This window comes from Medicago sativa, chromosome 8, assembly GCF_051527215.1.
Source record: "Medicago sativa cultivar Bolivia chromosome 8, Bolivia_mono, whole genome shotgun sequence".
NCBI lineage: Eukaryota > Viridiplantae > Streptophyta > Magnoliopsida > Fabales > Fabaceae > Medicago > Medicago sativa.
Window position 1 is genome coordinate 74,493,984 of NC_140756.1, and position 20,507 is coordinate 74,514,490.

The following is a 20,507-nucleotide window of genomic DNA, read 5'->3' on the forward strand; positions in this document are numbered from 1 at the left end:
CCTCCATTCACACACTGCCATGTAGTCTAAATCAGTGATTCATCCTGACCCCACCAAAACTCATTCCTTCACTCTTTCCCGGAAAATATTTGGGTGACATAATGTCACGTGACATTAAATCTGGGCTATACAAAGGTGTTGTGTTGTGTGACCCAGATGTGTTGTATGTGTTGTGTGACCCAGATGTTGTGTGGCAATGTGTGTTGTGTGGCTCAGATTTAATTTCACCCAAGTGCTACCCCTCTTTCCCTTTTCACTCTCTCTCCTTCTATAGAAAATTTCCATCGATCTCCCTCACTTCTCTCTATCTCACCACCACACTCCTCTTAACCACCACCACTCCCTCTTTCTTTCTCGTCTGCCACCACCATAACGGCCACCACCACCGAATCCTCTCCTGTTGATGCAGGATGAAATCATTCCATTCGTAAGTGAGGTCGAAGCCCCTTCTACTCCAAAAAACTTCTATTCTTCTCAAGATCGATGCTTTGGTTTGGTTCCAGGAAAACCTCCGCCGCCATCAGAACTGCTCTCAGCCACGTTGAGAATCTCATCACTGGTGTTACCAAGGGTTTCCGCTACAAGATGAGGTTTGTGTATGCTCATTTCCCCATCAACGCTAGCATCACCAATGACAACAAGTCGATTGAGATCCGAAACTTTATTGGAGAGAAGAAGGTATTCAATTTTTTTTCGTAATCATTATTTTTATTTTAATTTCTTCAATTTTAGGTTAAATAACCTTGTTGTTTTATGCAATTTTAGACTTGATAACCCTAGTTTTAATCTAATTTATAATCTGTAATTAGATCATTTTGTACTAATTTTCGTATATTACAGACGTTAAACATTAATGTTTATTAGTGCTAATGTTTTTTTGTGATTAAAAAATAAGTTAATCTTTTATCTGGTGATTAAAAATGAGTTAATTTTTTTATTTTGGTAATTAAAAATGAGATAATGTCTGATTTATTTGGTTATCTGGTTTAGTTATTTGTGATTTACTAGTTTGAGAATCTGTGGTATTGAATCGAATAATGTTGTATTAGGTGAGGAAAGTAGATTTGCTTGATGGAGTTTCAATTGTTCGATCTGAGAAGGTGAAGGATGAGGTTGTTTTGGATGGAAATGACATTGGCTATTTGCTACAAATCCATGCCAAGATGTCATTTGAAGAATGCGTGTTTGCTTTCAAGGTTGATGACATTGACATGTTTATTTCAACAATGTGTAATTGCACAGAGAAGTACCATGAAGCAATAGCATTAACAATACCTTTCTGGACTCACAAAGGAGAAACTCATTTGACATGCTCACAGTGGAGAGATGGTGAACATTGGTTCCAGATTGAGTCACGCATTACTGATGTTCTCTTGTTCATGGGAAGACCCACTTGATATAGGAAATAGACATGTGGACTCATAATAAATAAGAGAAGGCCAAGGGAAAAAGGAGATTGTGATAATCTCATTCATTCTCTCTGTTATTCTCTGCTCCTCTATGTAACTCCTTTTCTTTCCGTACCTTTCTGTTATCTTCATTCCGTGTAATTGATCCATTAGAGATCTTCTTTCACATCAATATTATTGAAACTTTCCACTGCAATTTTAAGTTCATTACACTTGATGTCTTTATATTTTGCAGCATCTGAACAAATATGGATTAATTTAAGTCATTAGCATTTAAGTTATTTTCAATCAACTGATTATAGCTTATTTTGAAGGAGTTAATTGCTTTTAAAAAAAAATTAAGACATCAATAATTGTCCCATGAGTTATCTCTTTTGAACGAAATTATTTACATCTGGGAAATATAAACTAGCCAAATATATGGTCTGTATGACCACATTTTTACAAATACGTGACCACTATTTTTTCATAAATTAGAACTTGTCCGTCCTTAGGCGTGATAAACTTGCCGATAGTAAAACAGGTTATTTATGGTTGGAAATGCTTTTAGTGCAGTGATCAAATTAAATCATGTGTTCGATTCGCCTAAAACGATATTATTTACATTTGGGAAAGAAAAACTAGCCAAATATATGGTCTGTATGACCACATTTTTACAAATATGTGACCACTATTTTTTCATAAATTAGAACTTGTCCGTCCTTAGGCGTGATAAACTCGCCGATTGTAAATCAGGTTATTTATGGTTGGAAAGGCTGTTAGTGCAGTGATCAAATGAGATCGTGCGTTCGATTCGCCTAAAACGATATTATTTACACATGGGAAAGAAAAACTAGCCAAATATAGGGTCTGTATGACCACATTTTTACATATGCGTGACCACTATTTGGCTAGTTTATCACGCATATTAAAAAATGTGGTAACGCATACCATATATTTGGCTAGTTTATCTTTACCAGGTATAAATAATCTTGTTTTAGGCAAATCAAACACATAATCTAATTTGATCAGTGCACTAAAAGTCTTTCCAACCATAAATAACTTATTTTACAATCTGCGAGTTTATCACGCCTAAAGACGAACAAGTTCTAATTTCTGAAAAAATAGTGGTCACGCATACTAAAAAATGTGGTCACACATACCATATATTTGGCTAGTTTATCTTTACCAAGTATAAATAATCTTGTTTTAGGCAAATCAAACACGTAATCTAATTTGATCACTACACTAAAAGCAATTCCAACAATAAATAACTTATTTTACAATTTATGAGTTTATCACGCCTAAAGACGGACAAGTTCTAATTTCTGAAAAAATAGTGGTCACGCATATTAAAAATCGTGGTCATACATACCATATATTTGGCTAGTTTATCTTTACCAGGTATAAATAATCTTGTTTTAGGCAAATCAAACACATAATCTAATTTGATTACTGCACTAAAACCATACATAGTGCAATTAGAAGGAATAGTACATTACAAGCTTAGTCAGTACCGTACTATAGTATTGTTCAAGAAAGTTAGTAACTAACAACATATTATGTTTCATTAATAATATAGGTTTAACATGGTCCTGGTAAATTTAAAAGAGCATAAAAAAATTTACATTAAATTTTGATTATGCCACTACACTATTTTTATTCTTCTTCCTCGTATCACTCTTCACCCACGATGTTCCAAGAACCCCGCTCTTGACACGATTTCTTGACTTGTCTTTTATTCGAGTGAACACGGTTGATGCTTGGTGATCTTCATCATCTGATACATTTGATGATCTTCATCATGTGGATACCCGAACCTTTGCTTGGTATTATATTGTAAGCTTCACATTTGGTATTCTTGCACCCATCTTGTTCAAGTTATCAGCAATTTTCTTTGGCATGTTAGCCTGTTAAAAATCCAGCCATAAAAGGCCATCGTACTCTGGCCAAATAGATGAATCACAACACCAACCATATACTCTAGCCAATTAACTCTCTCCCGAGCTCAATATGACAACATTAGAGGCCATCATTTCAACACTAACACCTGCATAACAGTCCCACAATACAACACCAGAAACTGAACCAGAACACAAGCTTACGGTAAAAAAAAAATTGGCTGCACTATAGTGAAGATTGAGCAGCTTGAATTGACAAATAGAGAGATGTGAAAGCAATAATAACAAAACAACAACCTCCATAATAAAAGAGATCATAAATATCGCGACGAGCTATTGCACTTAAGTCTTGTTTGGATACAAAAACTAAATTAAGTACTTATAGCACAATTGTCTATTTTTCACATAACCAATTTAATTGATAATACAAAATGTATAGGTTCCTGCGTATATAAATATTGATCACATGCTTTGAAGCAACAACACGAGCACTGTATATTATATCCCAATATTGGAAAGTCAATAGTAGAACGTATAATCGTGAAGCAAAATTTGATAATTAGCACAATATTTGATAATTGCACTTTTGATATTTTGTTGATAAATTGGAAAGTTGATATTGTTTTCATAGGAAAAATACATATAACCAAATAATTGAAGCATATAACCACAAATTTTCAAAGGCGTAACCAAATTGTTGTTCTACATTCAAAATTGGTCACCTATAAGTTTATCAACATCACAACAGAAATCTAATGCAATTAAGAGACCAAGAAACATTTGATTGAGTCATCTTATTATGAAATCTAATCTACATTACGCCTCCATTGTTAACTAAGAAACTAACACAATTTCCATAAAAAAAAAAGTAAAGATTTATTAAGAGACTAACCCAGTCTCTAAAGACTTAATCGATCAAACTCAATCAAACACTAATAACATCAAGGGAAATGCTAACTTGTGCCCTCAAGACACAAGTTAATGATTTAAATATAAAAATAATTTATTGGAATGTGTGTATTGCATTTAATTTTTACCTTTTTAATCAATTAAATGCACAAAATTTTAGAAAATCTTTCTTCTTTTGTGTTTCTTAACATGTGCCCCAAGGACACAAGTTAACACTACCCTAACATCAAATTCCACCCACCATTAACTACACATCTTCAATATCTTAGCTAAAGTGCTTATATGGTTCAAAAAAATCACTTTATATATTCCATATTAGTACTCTGGATTAACCAAATTGAGATTTACAATTTTCACAAAAATATTTAAATTTAAATCAAATTAAATTGATAAATTAACCAAATTGAGATTTACATTTTTCATAAAAAATGTTTAAATTTAATTCAGATTAAACTGATATGAGGAACAAGAGAATTGAATCACACAAAAAAAAAAAGGAACAAACAAAAATCGCAAGATGGAACAAGTGAATCGAACAAAAAGACCAGAGATGAATATACCTGAGTTGAAGATGGGAGAGGGGGAAAACAGGAGGAACAAGGTAGGAATTCCTGAGCGCAGAGAAATCAACAGCTACGACAAGGATGTGGTTGGAGATCAACCTTCCAAAAAATCTTTCAAGATGTAACGGCTACGGCATCGACGAGAATGGTGGTGGAAATCATCTTCCATGGAGAAGAAAATGGAAATGGAACAAGAGTGGGAGAGAGAGAGGACCGACTGAATGAGATGAGAGAGAGAGAGAATGTGCAACTTTTTTTTTTCCTTTTCTTTTTATCTTCTGGCATGACATGGATTATTAAGGCATTTCTATTTTTAATCATTTTTTTATTGCCATGTCACGGGTGTACCAAAAGGGTGTACCAAAAGAGTGGTTCACCAATCTTTTTCCTTTTTTTTTTTGAGAGAAACTTTTCTTAGACACTTTCCGGATACAATAACTTTTGTTGACCAAAATTTCTCTTATAAATAGAACCGGAGGTAGTATTTTTATTATTATTTTTTTTGTTTAGTAGCATAGTGGTCAGAGCTCACACATTTAAACATGGAGAAGTGGGGTGTCCGTGGTTCGAACTCAGGTCTCTGCATAAATTATGCAATGTCTCTACCAATTGAGCTAAGCTCACGGGGACGAGAAGAGTAATATTCTACCCACAAAGAATCATGTTAAGTGAGAGGAATACATACGTCCCCGCACGAGCTTATCTAAGTTGATAAGGACAATGCATAAAATATGCAAGGTTCGGAGTTCAAACCTCGGACACCACCACAAAAAAGTGAGAGGAATACATACTTAATGATAATATTTTTATAATTACTACGCGACAATTGTTGTGACAACATTTCTATTCTTTATCTTTATTGGTCAAAAACAATAGAGAAAGAAACCAGTGTATAAGAGAGATATTTATAAGTTGTTTTAAAATGATCATACAAATATCATTTTTAATAAAAAGTAAGAAAAATATTTATTGTGAGAAGTGAGAGGATTACATGGTGACCGTTGAAATGAGAAGTGCACATGAGAGAATAAACGACTCATTAAAAAGTGCACATGAAATCATAATTCTTTGTGTTTGGGTGTTAACCTTCCTTGGTGGTTCTCCTTCTCACGCACCGACAACCCTGTTTTTCTTTTCTCTCAAATTCATCTATCAATTTTTGGGATCCAGATTAGCCGACTTTAGGGTGCCTAAGTTACCATAACTTTGGCTCAGTCTCAACTGTTGAATTAATCATGCGTTTCAGATCAATGACATATGTTTTAGATAAATGTGACGAGTTCTTTAAGGGCATTGGTCAAATAATCCATAAAATAAATTGTCTCGAAAATACAAGTTGTTACTTTTGTTAAGGTAATGAGTACACCATTTTTTTTTTTAAATTTTTTTGAAAGACCATTTTTTTTATATATATATATAAAGTTGCTTCTTTTGGTTTCTTAATCACCACTCTAAGGTCTCAGGTTCGGTTCTTCCGATATTAATTTCAGTGGAATGGTTTGACTTCTTAAAAACAAATCACTACTCTCAAGACACTCAATAACATTCTCTATAAAATCTATATATAAATTAAACATAAAATATTGTGATTTTATAGAAGTTTTGCTGTCAAAAAGTTTGAGTTTAATTCCCTAAAAAAAGTTTGAGTTTGATAAAGTGTAAATACTAAATATATATCTGATTTATACTATTTTGTCATCATGTTTGTTTTTAACAAATTTCTATAATTATTTTCATTGAAACATGTCATTAGATTGGCGAATGATTCAAAATTTGGAAGAGCATATGCTTTACTCGCTGAGTTATGGCATATGGGGTATTTTCTCTGATTGTCAAATGGTTAGAGATTTGCATCTAAATCGTGTTATTTATGAAACTAATTTAAGTCGTGCTGCCAAAATGACTCAAAATCGATTTACTTCCACCTTTCATCTTCAAACTCTTCTTCATGAGATCATTTCTCTTGTCAACCTTTTAGGTTGGACTATTCAAGGAAACTACATTCATTGTGAAGCAAACTCTTGTGTTGGTGATGCTCTAGCTCTTAATTGGAAATGTTAAACTTTCCATTAAAGAAAATATTGTCTTGGAAAGGGTTTAGGGTCCCTAAACCTTAACAAGTACCTCAACGCACTTGTTAACTCATAGATACTTGTTAAGGAATTATAAAATGAAATATTTTCTTAAAAATTGTGTATTGTACTTTTTGAAAGATAAAAAAGTGTTCTTTTTAATACAAAACTTGATTTTTCTTTCTACTTTTAGATCTTTAATTTGTGTTGAAGGCATCAATTAACAAGACGGTCAAGACCCATGATCAATTTACTTCTTGACAAGGACTTGATGAACCATGTTCCTCTTTTTTTTTTTTTTTTGTGGTGAAGCATGTTCCTCTTTAATCGTTCCATAACTTTTTTTTTTCTTCTTTTATCAAAATAAAAATATATGTCAAACATCATAGTGGTGATGCTATTGGACAATTCAAAGAATTTGAAATGCACTACCACACAACCAATAGGAAGCTCTTGCTGTCAAATATGACATTCAAAAGTTTGACTTTTATGTGAGAGGATACTATTTTGAAGTTCAAATGGACAATTTCGCTTTCCCTTACCTTCTTTGATCCTTTCCTAATCAGTCCAAATGCAAATTTCTCACAAGACCATTTTGTGGTACATTACTACATTTGGTGTACAACCTTGCTTTATTGTATCCTAGCTCTCATACCCTCACACATAATCATTTTCATGTTACTGATAAATATGAAGGTAACAATTTCATCCATTCAATCTATCCATCCAACAAAAAAATAGTTAATGAACTGAATTGAATCCATCCATTATCATCTAAATCCAAATCCATCTAATCCATTCATTTTCCCAATAACTATTGATTTACTATGCAATGCTGGTGTACCCGATAATTGACGTGTATTCAAATCACAGCAGATAGTAATCGGCATTATGCTTATGTTGGTGACAATGTCGTTGCAGTAATTAAAAAAAAAACTAAATACTAGGATATCTTTAGAAAGATCAGAAGTGATCAAAGCCGTAATTGTATGTACTTGTAAAGAACTCGAACATAGTAGCATTATAAGAATACTGTATGATGATAATGTGGCAGTACTCTTTGGTAAAGAATGAAATCCAAAAGGAACATTTTTTCTAATCTTTCTGTTTGTTACTCACAAGTTCTTATTGCAGGTTGACATATTTGTGTAGAATTGTAGAGCTTACCTCATTATATTATTTACTATCAATATTACTTACACATAAATAGGAGGCAAACAGACAACAAGCTGCGCCGCTAGACCTTCTTGGATGACAAAACCAATCCTCGTAAACACAGCATTCATGGACCTAGGTTGACATAACATTGCTATAAAGTTACCTCATTAACTTTATAAATCTATAAACTTCATATATACATACATCAAGCAAAAACTAAAAGGTTTTTCAACAATCTGTGTACAAAATTGTAAGATTACAAGTACCTCTAGCTTTTAGTCAATATTTAGGCAAAGATCCCTTAATTTAGTAGAATTTGTGCAGGTATCAGTCTCCTCCAGTGAAGATAGTACAGAGGGACAACAGAACCTCTTCTGCTTAAGCATTAAACGCCAATCTTCAATATTAGTCCCACGGCAGAAATCCACTCTAGGAAATGCTCTCTTTTCAAGCATTTCTACAATCTTCTTTGTCTTACCAAGAACATAAACTGCTTGTCTAACACTGTTCTCTCTGTCTTCAATGCCAGTATTCAAACACGTAACAGATATAACATAAGGTAAGTTAGTTAAACATGCACCCAATATATCAGCAATTATCACCGTTACTGCTTCAAAAAGTCTCTCACTAGTGATATGGCCTGTTATGACATCTTGATTCAACAGAAGAATGGCTTTGCTTATTCTATACATTGCATTTGAAGCCAATACTTTTATAGGCCATGCTGAAGGACTTACTTTAATACATATGTGATGATATTTTGCTTTATATTTCTCATACCTTGTTTTTGCAAACTCAGCTAGGGTTTCAAGTGTCTCTTTGATGCTCTTGTTTTGAAGAGAGAGTTTATAAAGATCAACATCTAGCCACTTTCTATAGAGATCAGTTCCAAGCCACACAATTTCCGCTGTTTTCCGAGCTTTAATGAATTCCCCATCTTTGTCAATGTTATTTTCTATGAACTTCACATAAGGTAGTGCTTCATTTAGAGTACTAATCAATTTTTTCACCAAACACTTCTCAATATTTGGAAGCGCAACTATAATGCTTGCTAGTGTCACAATGGGGAGTGACCAATTATATGGAGGTTCTACACCATGCAAAGGAAGAATTCGGTCACAATCAAATTCTCCAACTCCTTTGAATCCTTGCAAGATTGAACATTTTTTCTCCAATAACTCAATAACAAGTTTTGGTTGCTTTTTTTCACCTTGTTGAACCCAATGAATAGTTGCATCCCAATTGTCTTTCATCATCACCTCAACCAACTCTTCCTCTCCTTCGAGATGCAGAATAAACCGTCGTAGATCCTGCTTTGTGCCTGATCCTAAACTCGAAACGCTAGAACCGAGTTTCCAAGTCCTACAAAACTCACAAAATCCCAAGATCCAACACATAGGGTAAATTGAAACATATTGTACAGCTTTACACAATATAACCATCCCTATCTGTAGTTTAATACACAAACACAACAGCATCTGTTTGACATCATGAGCCAACTTCCTAAACCACCGATTATGGATCCGAAAACTAATCGGACTTTCTCGAATCACCACTAGCCTATCAGTCCAATACCCTTCCACTTGAAAAATTTTCTTGCAGCTCCTTTTCCTCACATTTGGACACCTATATCTAACAGCAACAAACCATCTCAAAGCAGGAGCAATAGTCCCAACACCAACAGCAGCTACTTGAACTATAAGAATCAAGATTGTAGACCATTTGTAATCACATTCACCAGTGCAGAATTTAACCGACCAAGACATCAAATAAGATCGAAGCATCGCTTCTATTAACGTCAAAGTACTCAAAATACAAAAAGCACCAGAAGCAGTACATGAAACTGACCTTCCAAGTATAAATTGAGGACTGCTTGTATGAGCCATCATCCAAAATTTCATCAATTCATCTCTTAGCCTATCAGTAACCTTATCAAACTCTTGTTGTTTTTCCTTTGAGTTTGATTCTTCTCGCAAAGCTTCTTCATTGATCTTATACTTCAACTCCATGTAATGTTTAATCTTTCGTAAACACAAAGTAGAAGAAGTTATGATCATCAACAAAACAACCATAACAAACATAATAACACCATGTTCAATCCAAAACTCATAGATAACACCAGTTACAAACTGTATACAAATATTAACAATCATAGTAATCACTAAAATAGCCATAGCCAAAACATTCATCATGGTTTCATTGTTCTGCGTTACACCAAGAGAAGGCATAGAATTAGCCATGATAGTGCAAATCATGGCACTGCTAGCTAGCTTTGCTAGCTGATCATGCCGGTGAGGCATAGGAGTGTTGAGATCAACGGAGAGTTTGACGGAAACAGCGATTATGGTCAAGGAAGTCGCGTTGAGACAAAAGTATTTGCAAGGGAACCATAGTTTGCGGGTTTTGATGCCTTTGATGAGATCTGCAGACATTGAAATGAGACATAAAAGTGATGCTGTTGCTATGTAGATTCCTATCCATGGCATTGGTTTGCTGAAATTTGTGTCATCTAAGTGTCCTTCACTGTTGCACATATTCTTTGCCATCTTTATTCTTCAATGCTTCTGCTGCAAAACGATTAATGTTGTTTCTGGTTTAGGAAAAATGTTTGTGTTTCTCGCCACATGTTCTTTTTTCCAAGTTATATAGTCCATAATATGGTAATAATATGATTTCTATGAGGAATTATTAAGGGTTGTAAATATGATTATGTTGTGATGTATTGTTTGTGTCTGTTGATTGATGATGTTTTAGACGGTGTTGAAAATTGTTAATATGAAATTGAATGTGAATGCGATGGTAAGAAATAATAAGAGGAAGAGCCTAGAACTTCTACACTATACAGATAGTAATAGTATATTGGAATTTTCAACTCGAGCTGGTCTTGTTTCAACCTTCAATCAAATCATGATTGAGATGGAGAGAATTATGACAAAAAACAGAAGTGACAAGAAGTTAATAATGTTTTGGGTCCTCTACTGTTATTTTTTATTTTTTTGTAAAAATAAAAGTGAAGGTAACATGATGCTTATTTGGCCAGTGTTATCGGCTAATAATTTTCAACAATAATTTCATTTCTTCAAGGGATTACGTTGAGGAACCATCAACCAAGTCTAAGTCTGCTCGTCGATCATGACCGCTTAACTCTCCAAAAAGTGTTAGGTATAGTGTTTATTTTTGCGTGTTTGAGCTACTAAGTCTAGTATTAAATTTATAGACTTCCCTCAAAAAAGTCTAGTATTTATAGACAAACAATAGTTTTGTTGGCCAAAACGATGTGACCTACAAAGATTAACCTTGCTCGGCGATTTACATGGGTAATGTGTGAATCCTTCCGTTGTTGGGGATATGTGGCATCCAACGTCTGGCTAGATTCCCCACTTTCGCAGTATTTTCCGTTGGTTTTATCCATGCCTGCCCAACTCCCTCTAAACGTGGTAACTTACTCTTAGCTTTCTTCGGATAGTGGCGCTATAAACATAGAACATGAGTAAATTACTCAGCAAATTTTGGTGAGTTTTGACTGATTCTAGCACTTTCTGACCTTCGTAGATCTCAATAGAGTTGAGAAAGATTCGACTAACTTCCATTTGACTGTATTTGCGGTCACCTAACCTCCAATCGGCCTAAGAGGATTTGCCTGACCCTAAATCGCCTATTTGCCAATTTCGACAAACCAATAATTTTTTATTAGGTGTAAACAAATGTCACCTTGTGTTGCATTAGCTGTCAGCAAAATCACACAAATAATCTATGATATGTGGAGCAAAGGAAAGTAGTAACCAATATCAAAGTAAACACAAGCAACAACAACAATAACAACACCTAGATCTAATCTAGGAATCAAAGTGAAAAGCTTAAAACCACAAGCCAAAGATAAGGAGAGAAGAGAAACAAACACACCAAGAAATGTTTACCCAGTTCGGTCCAACTTGACCTACTATGGGGCAGAGATTTATCTCTCCAATCCACAATCAATGAGTTCTTACAAAGTGATACAAATGAGTTACAAAAAATTAGCTTCAACAAGCTCACAAAGAACAAACCTAATTTCTACCCATTTTCCCAATCTCACCAAAGAACAAGACACTCAATGATTTTCACTCACCCAAGGTGTTTACAATGTTTCCCAACCCAAGAGAAATTAATCAAAGGTCCTCAACCCTAAAGTTTTTCTCTCTTCAAGCTCTCACTCAAAAAATGAACTGAAATGCTTATATAGTACACAGTGACAGACAAAATCGCGCTGCGCCTGACAAAACCGCGCCACAATTATTGCATACGACCCAAGGTACGACAACCTTATCCAGAAATCGCGTCACGCCTACAAAAAACCGCGCCACGATTTTGCCTTCAGCATAAACCATCCATTCTGCCAGGAAAATCGCGTCGCGCCAGAGAAAATCGCGTCACGATTTTGCCTTCAGCAGAAACCATCCATTCTGCCAGAAAAATCGCGGTATGATTTTGAGCTTTCACAACATCACAATTTGAAGTCAAATTCAACAAGTTGTGAGATGATGCGACAGTAAACGAAAGTTACTATGCGTGAATAGGACACCATTACGTTGTTAAACACAAAATTATTGTTTGTCTGTTGATTTTGGCTAACAAATTATTTTGTTAACCACGTTGTTATAGCATTTTCTTTCCTAGTCCACTTTCTTACCAACCATTGGTCCAATTAACAAGTAGTTAAACTAGAGAGAGAGAGAGAGAAAAATGGGTTGTGATAAGACCAAATCAATATTACCTCAAATAAGGGAAAATACAATATATTTTTAATAAAACTATTTTTTCATATTTCTCACATAAACCGAGGCAAAATATTTAAATCTTTTTCCCTAAAATAATTATATTTAAAACTTGAAAAATATATATAATTTTTTTTTAAAATTAAACCACAGGAAAACACATTAGAATTGATGGCTCCATATGCTACTACATATTATTTTGACTAATTAATGTCTACAGGTTTTTGACTCTTATAAATTACAGTATTAATAAAAAATATCACAATTAGTATTTATTTTGACAAAAGTTTAATTTTTACACATTGTCGTTGTAAAATTATTTTACACACGTATCTAATTACATGTTGTTACATAATTTAATGAATATGACAAGTTTATGTGTTTTCAAATGCAATATATGATTCTTTCAAAATGCAATATGTGATCTTTACCAAAATGCAGTATATGATGCAACGACAATTAAATACATGTATAGAATAATTTTATGGTAACCGTGCATACAAATTAAAGCATTTTGATAAAACAACACATAACTTTGGATAAGTATATCAAAATTAATTTTTTTAGAGGATCATAATCAACTTTTCATAAATTCATAACTTACTTTATACGAATTCTCATCATGATTTTAATATTTTAATAAGTCCGTCTTTAGTTTAGCTTATAATAACATGACTTGTATGGCACGTTACAAGATTATTATATGAAGTTTTGATTAGGAGATAGATTGTAATGTATCCCTCGTTAAAGAAAAAAAAGTATTGAAGTGAGCAGAATTGTTGAGAGAGATAGAGAGTGAAGAGGGTGTGCATAGACCGTTTGTAATTTGTATAGGGACCGAAATAACGTATCAAAGTTAAATGTTTTCTTTTAGGGGCTATTGTAGCACCGTGTGTCACGTTCAAAGACAAGCGAAATTTTACTCTAGACTTACCAATTTCAGAATACTAGCAGGTTCCCCTCAAGCTATGTTGTCGCCTTGTCATCTTGTTCATTTCAATGAAATGATTAATAAGAATTGAAGAACTTTTTTTTTTTTGGAACAATCGAAGAATATCTGTAATTGATGTTCTACACATACTCTAAAACCTCTACTAATAATATTTGCTCATTTGATTAGCAATAATACAAGTCACGGATCTCTTCTTTCTTTCTTTTTGCGCAATTTTTTTATCCTAGCAATCATGTTCCGACCTCAAATCTATAACACTATTTTTTAGGTAATGATCGTTTTGGAGTTTGTGTGAACCCTCACGATTTTGTCATTTTTAAAAAGTATTTTGTTGAGCTGATGAGTGTAGACTTTGTTTATAGACTTAATTTAACATCAATTTCCAAGTAATATGGGATTTTTTATCGGAATAATAGCCCCCAGTCGAGTCAAAGAGCCTAAAAGGTTTATCAGTCCTCATGTGTGGCTTAGACCCTCGTTTCTAATGAACCACGTCAATGTTCCAACCTCAAGTCAACAATATTGCATTTTCGAGGTTTTTTCCCCCACTTTTGAGTCTTGTGTGAGCCTTCACAAAACTTGTATAGTCACAACCAAATATATTTAGATTTAGGCACATACAAACAATAAGAAGTTACAAGCATGTTTGTTCAAAAAAGAAGTTAAAAAGAAAAGTTTTTTTATTTCAATAATAATAATAAATAAATAAATAAATTATTATTATTTTTCTATTTTAATCACTTGCACGTGTTCCTAATTTAAAGCATTTATGGTTGTTAGTATATAAAGTCTACCTCCATCATTATCTTAGAGATGTCATTCTTAAATGAATCTTCATAGGCAGGATGTGGAGTTCAGTTAGGATAGTTTGGGAATTGGGTGAGGAGGTGATGGAGATTGGGTGAATACTAGGTTTTGATGATTATTTAGCTATCGAGGTGGGGATGGTGTTTGCTGGGTAACAATTAACGAAGAGGTAGAAAGAAAGAGGGGGAGGCAATGGAGGTGGTTGGGTTAGGAAAGTCTTCATTCTAGATATAATTTTTTTAGTAGTTAATATGTTTTGTTTGATGGAAAACTTAGTCAAGTCAACAATGACGCGTTACCAATTAAAAATGAGTTGTGAAATTATTTAGTTTTACAAAAATTAAAAATTCAAGGGATCATTTCCATAATTAAACCAAAAAAATAATAATTATATATCACATAGTATTAGTTTTTGCTATTTTACAGTTTTGTTGGTCTCATTTGCAGTTCTAACATCAAATTTCTAAATTATTCATTTCAAGGGGTCGATTGCTTAAATTGACCAAGACCATCGTCACACACTCCTTCATCAACTTGCTAGACTACAACTTCTGCATCAATAAAAAAATCAGACAGAGCATTCGCATCAAAATCATTGACGTTTAATAATACACCTAACCTTGTCTTCTTCACTGTCTGCAGATGTTCTAGCCTCCTCCTCCTCTTATTTTCTTACACCGTCCAAAACATCATCAACACATTATCATATACTACATAATAATTCATATTTACACCCCTTAATAATTCTCCATAGAAAACTAATCATACATTAGTGGATTAGTGGTTTACTACTTGACTTAGACATATAAGTAAAAAACACCATATATAGCAACAGAAAGAAGCAGTGAAGAATGAGGATGACAAAAAACATGTGCAACAGTGAAGGACACTTAGATGACGCAAATTTCAGCAAACCAATGCCATGGATAGGAATCTACATAGCAACAGCATCACTTTTATGTCTCATTTCAATGTCTGCAGATCTCATCAAAGGCATCAGAACTCGCAAACTATGGTTCCCTTGCAAATACTTTTGTCTCAACGCAACTTCCTTAACCATTATCGCTGTTTCCGTCAAACTCTCTGTTGATCTCAACACTCCTATGCCTCACCGTCATGATCAGCTAGCAAAGCTAGCTAGCAGTGCTTTAATTTGCACTATCATGGCTAATTCCATGCCTTCTCTTGGTGTCACACAGAACAATGAAACCATGTTGAATGTTTTGGCTATGGCTATTTTAGTAGTTACTATGATTGTTAATATTTGTATACAGTTTGTAACTGGTGTTATTTATGAGTTTTGGATTGAACATGGTGTTATTATGTTTCTTATGGTTATTTTGTTGATGATTATGATTTCTTCTGCTTTGTGTTTACCAAAGATGAAACATTACATGGAGTTGAAGTATAAGGTCAATGAAGATGCTTTGAGAGAAGAATCAAAGCAAAAACAGCATGAATATAACAAAGTTACTGATAAGCTAAGAGATGAATTGTTGAAATTCTGGATGATGGCTCATACTAGCGGTCCTCAATTTCTACTTGGAAGGTCAGTTTCATGTACTGCTTCTGGTGCTTTTTGTGTTTTAAGTACTTTGACGTTAATAGAAGCGATACTTCGATCTTATTTGATGTCTTGGTCGGTTAAATTTTGTGCTGGTGATTGTGATTACAAATGGTCTACAATCTTGATTCTTATAGTTCAAGTTGCTGCTGTTGGCGTTGGTACTATTGCTCCTGCTTTTAGGTGGTTTGCTGCTGTTAAATATAGGTGTCCAAATGTGAGGAAAAGGAGTAGCAAGGGAATTTTTCAAGTAGAAGGTTACTGGACTGATAGTTTAGTGGTGTTTCGAGAGAGTCCGATTAGTTTTCGGATTGGTAACCGGTGGTTTAGGAAGTTGGCTCATGATGTGAAACTGATTCTGTTGTGTTTCTGTATTAAACTACAGATGGGGATGGTTAGAGTGTGTAAAGCTGCACAATTTGTTTCGATTTACCCTATGCGGTGGATCTTGGGATTTTGTGAGTATTTCAAGAATTGGAAATCAAAATTCAATGGTACAGATTCGGGTTTAGGAACAGGCAGAAGGCAGGACCTAAAACGGTTTATTCTGCATCTCGAAGGTGAGGAAGAGTTGGTTGAGGTGATGATGAAAGATAATTGTGATGCAACTACTCATTGGGTTGAACAAGGTGAAAAAAAGCAGCCAAAACTTGTTATTGAATTGTTAGAGAAAAAATGTTCAATGTTGCATGGATTTAAAGGAGTTGGAGAATTTGATTGCGACCGAATTCTTCCTTTGCATGGTGTAGAACCTCCATATAGTTGGTCACTTCCTATTGTTACACTAGCAAGCATTATAGTTGCACTTCCAAATGTGGAAAAGTGTTTGGTGAAAAATTTGATTAGGACTGTAAATGAAGCACTACCTTATGTGAATTTCATCGAAAATAACATTGACAAAGAAGGGAAATTGATCAAACTTAGAAAAACATCTGAAATTGTTTGGCATGGAGCTGATCTCTATGGAAAGTGGTTAGATGTTGATCTTTATAAACTCTCCCTTCAAAACAAGACTCCCAAAGAGACACTTGAGACATTAGCTGAGTTTGCAAAAACAAGGTATGAGAAATATAAATCAAAATATTATCTTGTGTGTATTAAGGTAAGTCCTTCAGCATGGCCTATTAAAGTATTGGCATCCAATGCAATGTACAGAATAAGCAAAACCATTCTTCTGTTGAATCAAGATGTTGTAAAAGACCATAATACTCGTGAGAGGCTGTTTGAAGTTGTGATAGTTATGATTGCTGATATATTAGGTGCATGTTTAACTAACTTGCCACACGCTATATCTGTTAAAGGTTTGAATAGTGCTATTGAAGAGAGGGAGGAAAGTGTCAGAGAAGCAGTTTATGTGCTTGGTAAAACTATGAAGATTATAGAAATGCTTGAAAAGAGAGCCTTTCCTAAAGTGGATTGTTGCCGCGAGACTAACATCGAAGATTGGCGTTTAATGCTTAAGCAAAACAGGTTCAGTTGTCCCTCTATACTATCATCACTGGAGGAGAATGACATTTGCATGGCTCCTCCTAAATTGAGGGACATTTGCCTAGATATTGACTAAAAGCTGGAGGTACTTGTAATTTTACAATTTTGTTCACAGATTGTTGAAAAAGCTTTTAACTTTTGCTTGATGTTAATATGAGGCAAAGATCCACAATTCCACACCAATATGTCAACCTGTATAAGAACTTGTGAATAACCAAAAGATTATAAAAATTGCATTGTAAATCATTAGTTGTTGCCGAAACACCATTTTTCAGTGTGTTGAACACATTCACGCTATGCCTTAAACACCTTATTGTGTTTCTTTAGTTCAATAAGGCAAAAAGCACAAGTTGCTTTAATTCAACAAGGTGTTTGTTCACTGGAATTAAAGTTATCCATACTAAACTCCCTCTTTGCCCTATCCCTTCACCATGGAAGTTATCATAATTCATCAACCATCATATGAGCTCTTCATCTTGCAAACTTTGGGTACAATTTGTTTTCTACATTCGAAGTTGAGCCCTTGAATGATTGATTAACTCAAATACGTCAAGTATATTTATCTAGTTCATACATATTAAAATGGGGAGGATCTTCACCCCTATTTTACAATGTGAAACGAGTTGTTTATGCTATTGTACAACTTATACGGATAAACTTGTATGATAAAATAGAGTTGTTTAGTAATAATATTAAATCTCAAACTTAAAACATCTTTATTTTTTGGTCGGGTTTGAACCCTGAACCTTACATATATTATGTATTGTCCATAACAACTGAACTAAACTCAAGAAGACACTTAAAACATCTTTAATTGGTGATTCAACGCACTCTAAAACCTCCGCTAACAATAATATTTTCTCCTTTGATTAGCAAATAATACAAGTCATGAATCTTTTTTCTTTTTTTTGTGAGCAAATGTTTTATACTATTAACTCCATTCACAACTGTGGTAATATCTAGGGGTGGGAATGAGTCGGGCCGAGCCGGACTTTGCTTAAACGGGCTAGGCCTATTTGAAAAAACTAAGGCCTAAGCCTTGGCCTTTTACCTGTCAAAGGCTTTATTTTAAGTCTGGCCTGGCCTTTTTAAAAGTCTGGTCTGACTTATTAGCCTGTTTAAAAGCCTAGTTTGGGTTGTGTGCACCGTGTGTTATCTTTTAATTTTTGGTGGTTGGTAATTGATGTGAGTAATTCTTGCCTCGTTAGATGAAGTTCATCTGATACATGAGGGAAATACCAAGAGTTGTGTTGTATCCCAAATACAAAAAAAAAAAATTGAAATAATAATAGTTGTGGTATGAGAGTTTGAATGATCAGTAATTCTTTTTGATATATATATATATATATATATATATATAAAATAAATGTGAAAAAATGTAATATACTTATATACGGGCCGGCCTGATAGGCTTGGTAGACTTTTTTATAAGCCTAAGCTCGGCCTATTTAAATAAATAGGCTTTTTAAAAAGCTCAAGCTTGGCCCATTTATTAAACAAGCTAGGTCGAGCCGGACTTTTAGTAGGCCGAGCCATAGGCCCCTGACGGGCGGCCTGACCTATTCCCACCCCTAGTAATATCTGTATATAGAAGAGCACGTGATGATGTCATCAAATTAATCTCCATAGGGGAATATTAATTTTTTTTTAACGATAAAAATGGAATATATATTAACAGAAACAGAGTCACCCCCTTGGCGCAAGGCAGGGGAATATTAATTTCTGATTTTGACTCACAAGATTTTTTACTCCGTTCACAAAAACTACTTTAAATTAAACGGTTTTTTCATATTATAACTCTATCGTCCCCGTAAACTTAATTCAGTGGATAAGGATAATGCATAATATATGCAAAGGTCCGAGATTCAAACTCCAAACACCATCAAAAAAATATTACAACTATATCGTTTTTATATGTAGGAACCGAACCTACTCCAAAATTTATAACACTCATATATCATGTATACTAATCACATGTGCTAGATTCCTATGATAGTCAACTTCTCTAATATTGAAGTTTTTTTTTTTATGAACTAATATTGAAGTTTATCTTGCTCATTTCAATCCTTCAAAAAAAAATCTTGCTCATTTCAATGTAATCTGAAATTTTATTTTCACAAAACTCTTCTATAAAAAAAGAAAATATTGTTTTACTCCATTTACATGATACACACAAATAGAGAAAATAAATCTCCATGACTATAAAATAATAATCTCCAAAGTAAAAGGTTTTCCATTCTATGTTTTTATATGTTTTTTAATTATAAGTGGTTTTCTTTCTATATCAAAAGCAAAAATCTCCAAAAGGAATATACCCATTATTCTATTCCAAAACTCCTTTTTTTTCCTTTTTGGACAAATATTTCAAAGAGAAATGATATTTTGACAACCATTTTTTGACAACTTTTGAACAACTTTCTCTCTCATACTCACATGATATTGTTATCCTCTCTCTTCCCTTTTCTCTCTCCATTGTTTTTGACCAATAAAAAGTGAGAAAAACAAGGTTGTCAACAAAGTTGTCATCAAATGAATGTCAAAATATCATTACTCTATTTCAAAACTCCTATGTGTCTCCAAAAGAATATACCCTTATTCTGAAACTCCTATTTCAAAACTCCTATGTGTCTCCAAAAGAATATACCCTTATTCTGAAACTCCTATCCGTCTCCATCACTCCATACGAAAACCGCATAAATATTCACGGATATAAATATAAATAGATATAGTATGATCCTGATGAAGTAGCATCTCCAATGGGAGGTCCTTACTTAACAAGGACCATTCCCTGTTAAGGACCCCCATTGGAGGAAGAAAAAAAATGAGTTCCCGTTAAAGAACGGGTACCTATATAAGGACCATCTCTCTCCTAGGCAACTAACGGGTCTCACATATAAAAGAAGTAATAAAATATGTATTATGTGGTCCCGCTTACAAAAGAAGTAATTTTT

At 33.9% G+C, this 20,507-nt stretch overlaps 3 protein-coding genes and 1 long non-coding RNA gene across 4 annotated transcripts; 2 read left to right on the forward strand and 2 right to left on the reverse strand.

Annotated features, from left to right (window-relative positions):
• Positions 1-468: 468 nt before the first annotated feature.
• Positions 469-1,605, forward strand: LOC146901453 (large ribosomal subunit protein uL6-like). Its single transcript, XM_085733692.1, has 2 exons — positions 469-678; positions 1,050-1,605. The coding sequence occupies exons 1-2, from the start codon at positions 484-486 to the stop codon at positions 1,395-1,397; spliced, it is 543 nt and encodes a 180-aa protein (XP_085589818.1). The 5' UTR covers positions 469-483; the 3' UTR covers positions 1,398-1,605.
• A 1,325-nt stretch (positions 1,606-2,930) lies between these two features.
• LOC146901454 (uncharacterized) lies at positions 2,931-5,453 on the reverse strand. Its single transcript, XR_015023273.1, has 2 exons — positions 4,759-5,453; positions 2,931-3,438 (listed from the first exon to the last, which is right to left on the reverse strand). It is a non-coding gene; the product is annotated as an uncharacterized LOC146901454 (long non-coding RNA).
• Positions 5,454-7,803: 2,350 nt separating this feature from the next.
• On the reverse strand, positions 7,804-10,921 carry LOC146901455 (uncharacterized). The gene is made up of 2 exons (XM_085734045.1): positions 8,258-10,921; positions 7,804-8,123 (listed from the first exon to the last, which is right to left on the reverse strand). Exon 1 carries the CDS (start codon positions 10,535-10,537, stop codon positions 8,267-8,269), a length of 2,271 nt encoding a protein of 756 aa, XP_085590171.1. The 5' UTR covers positions 10,538-10,921; the 3' UTR covers positions 7,804-8,123; positions 8,258-8,266.
• A 4,035-nt stretch (positions 10,922-14,956) lies between these two features.
• On the forward strand, positions 14,957-17,802 carry LOC146901456 (uncharacterized). The gene has a single exon (XM_085734537.1). The coding sequence runs from the start codon at positions 15,356-15,358 to the stop codon at positions 17,630-17,632; it is 2,277 nt and encodes a 758-aa protein (XP_085590663.1). The 5' UTR covers positions 14,957-15,355; the 3' UTR covers positions 17,633-17,802.
• The last annotated feature ends 2,705 nt before the right edge of the window (positions 17,803-20,507 follow it).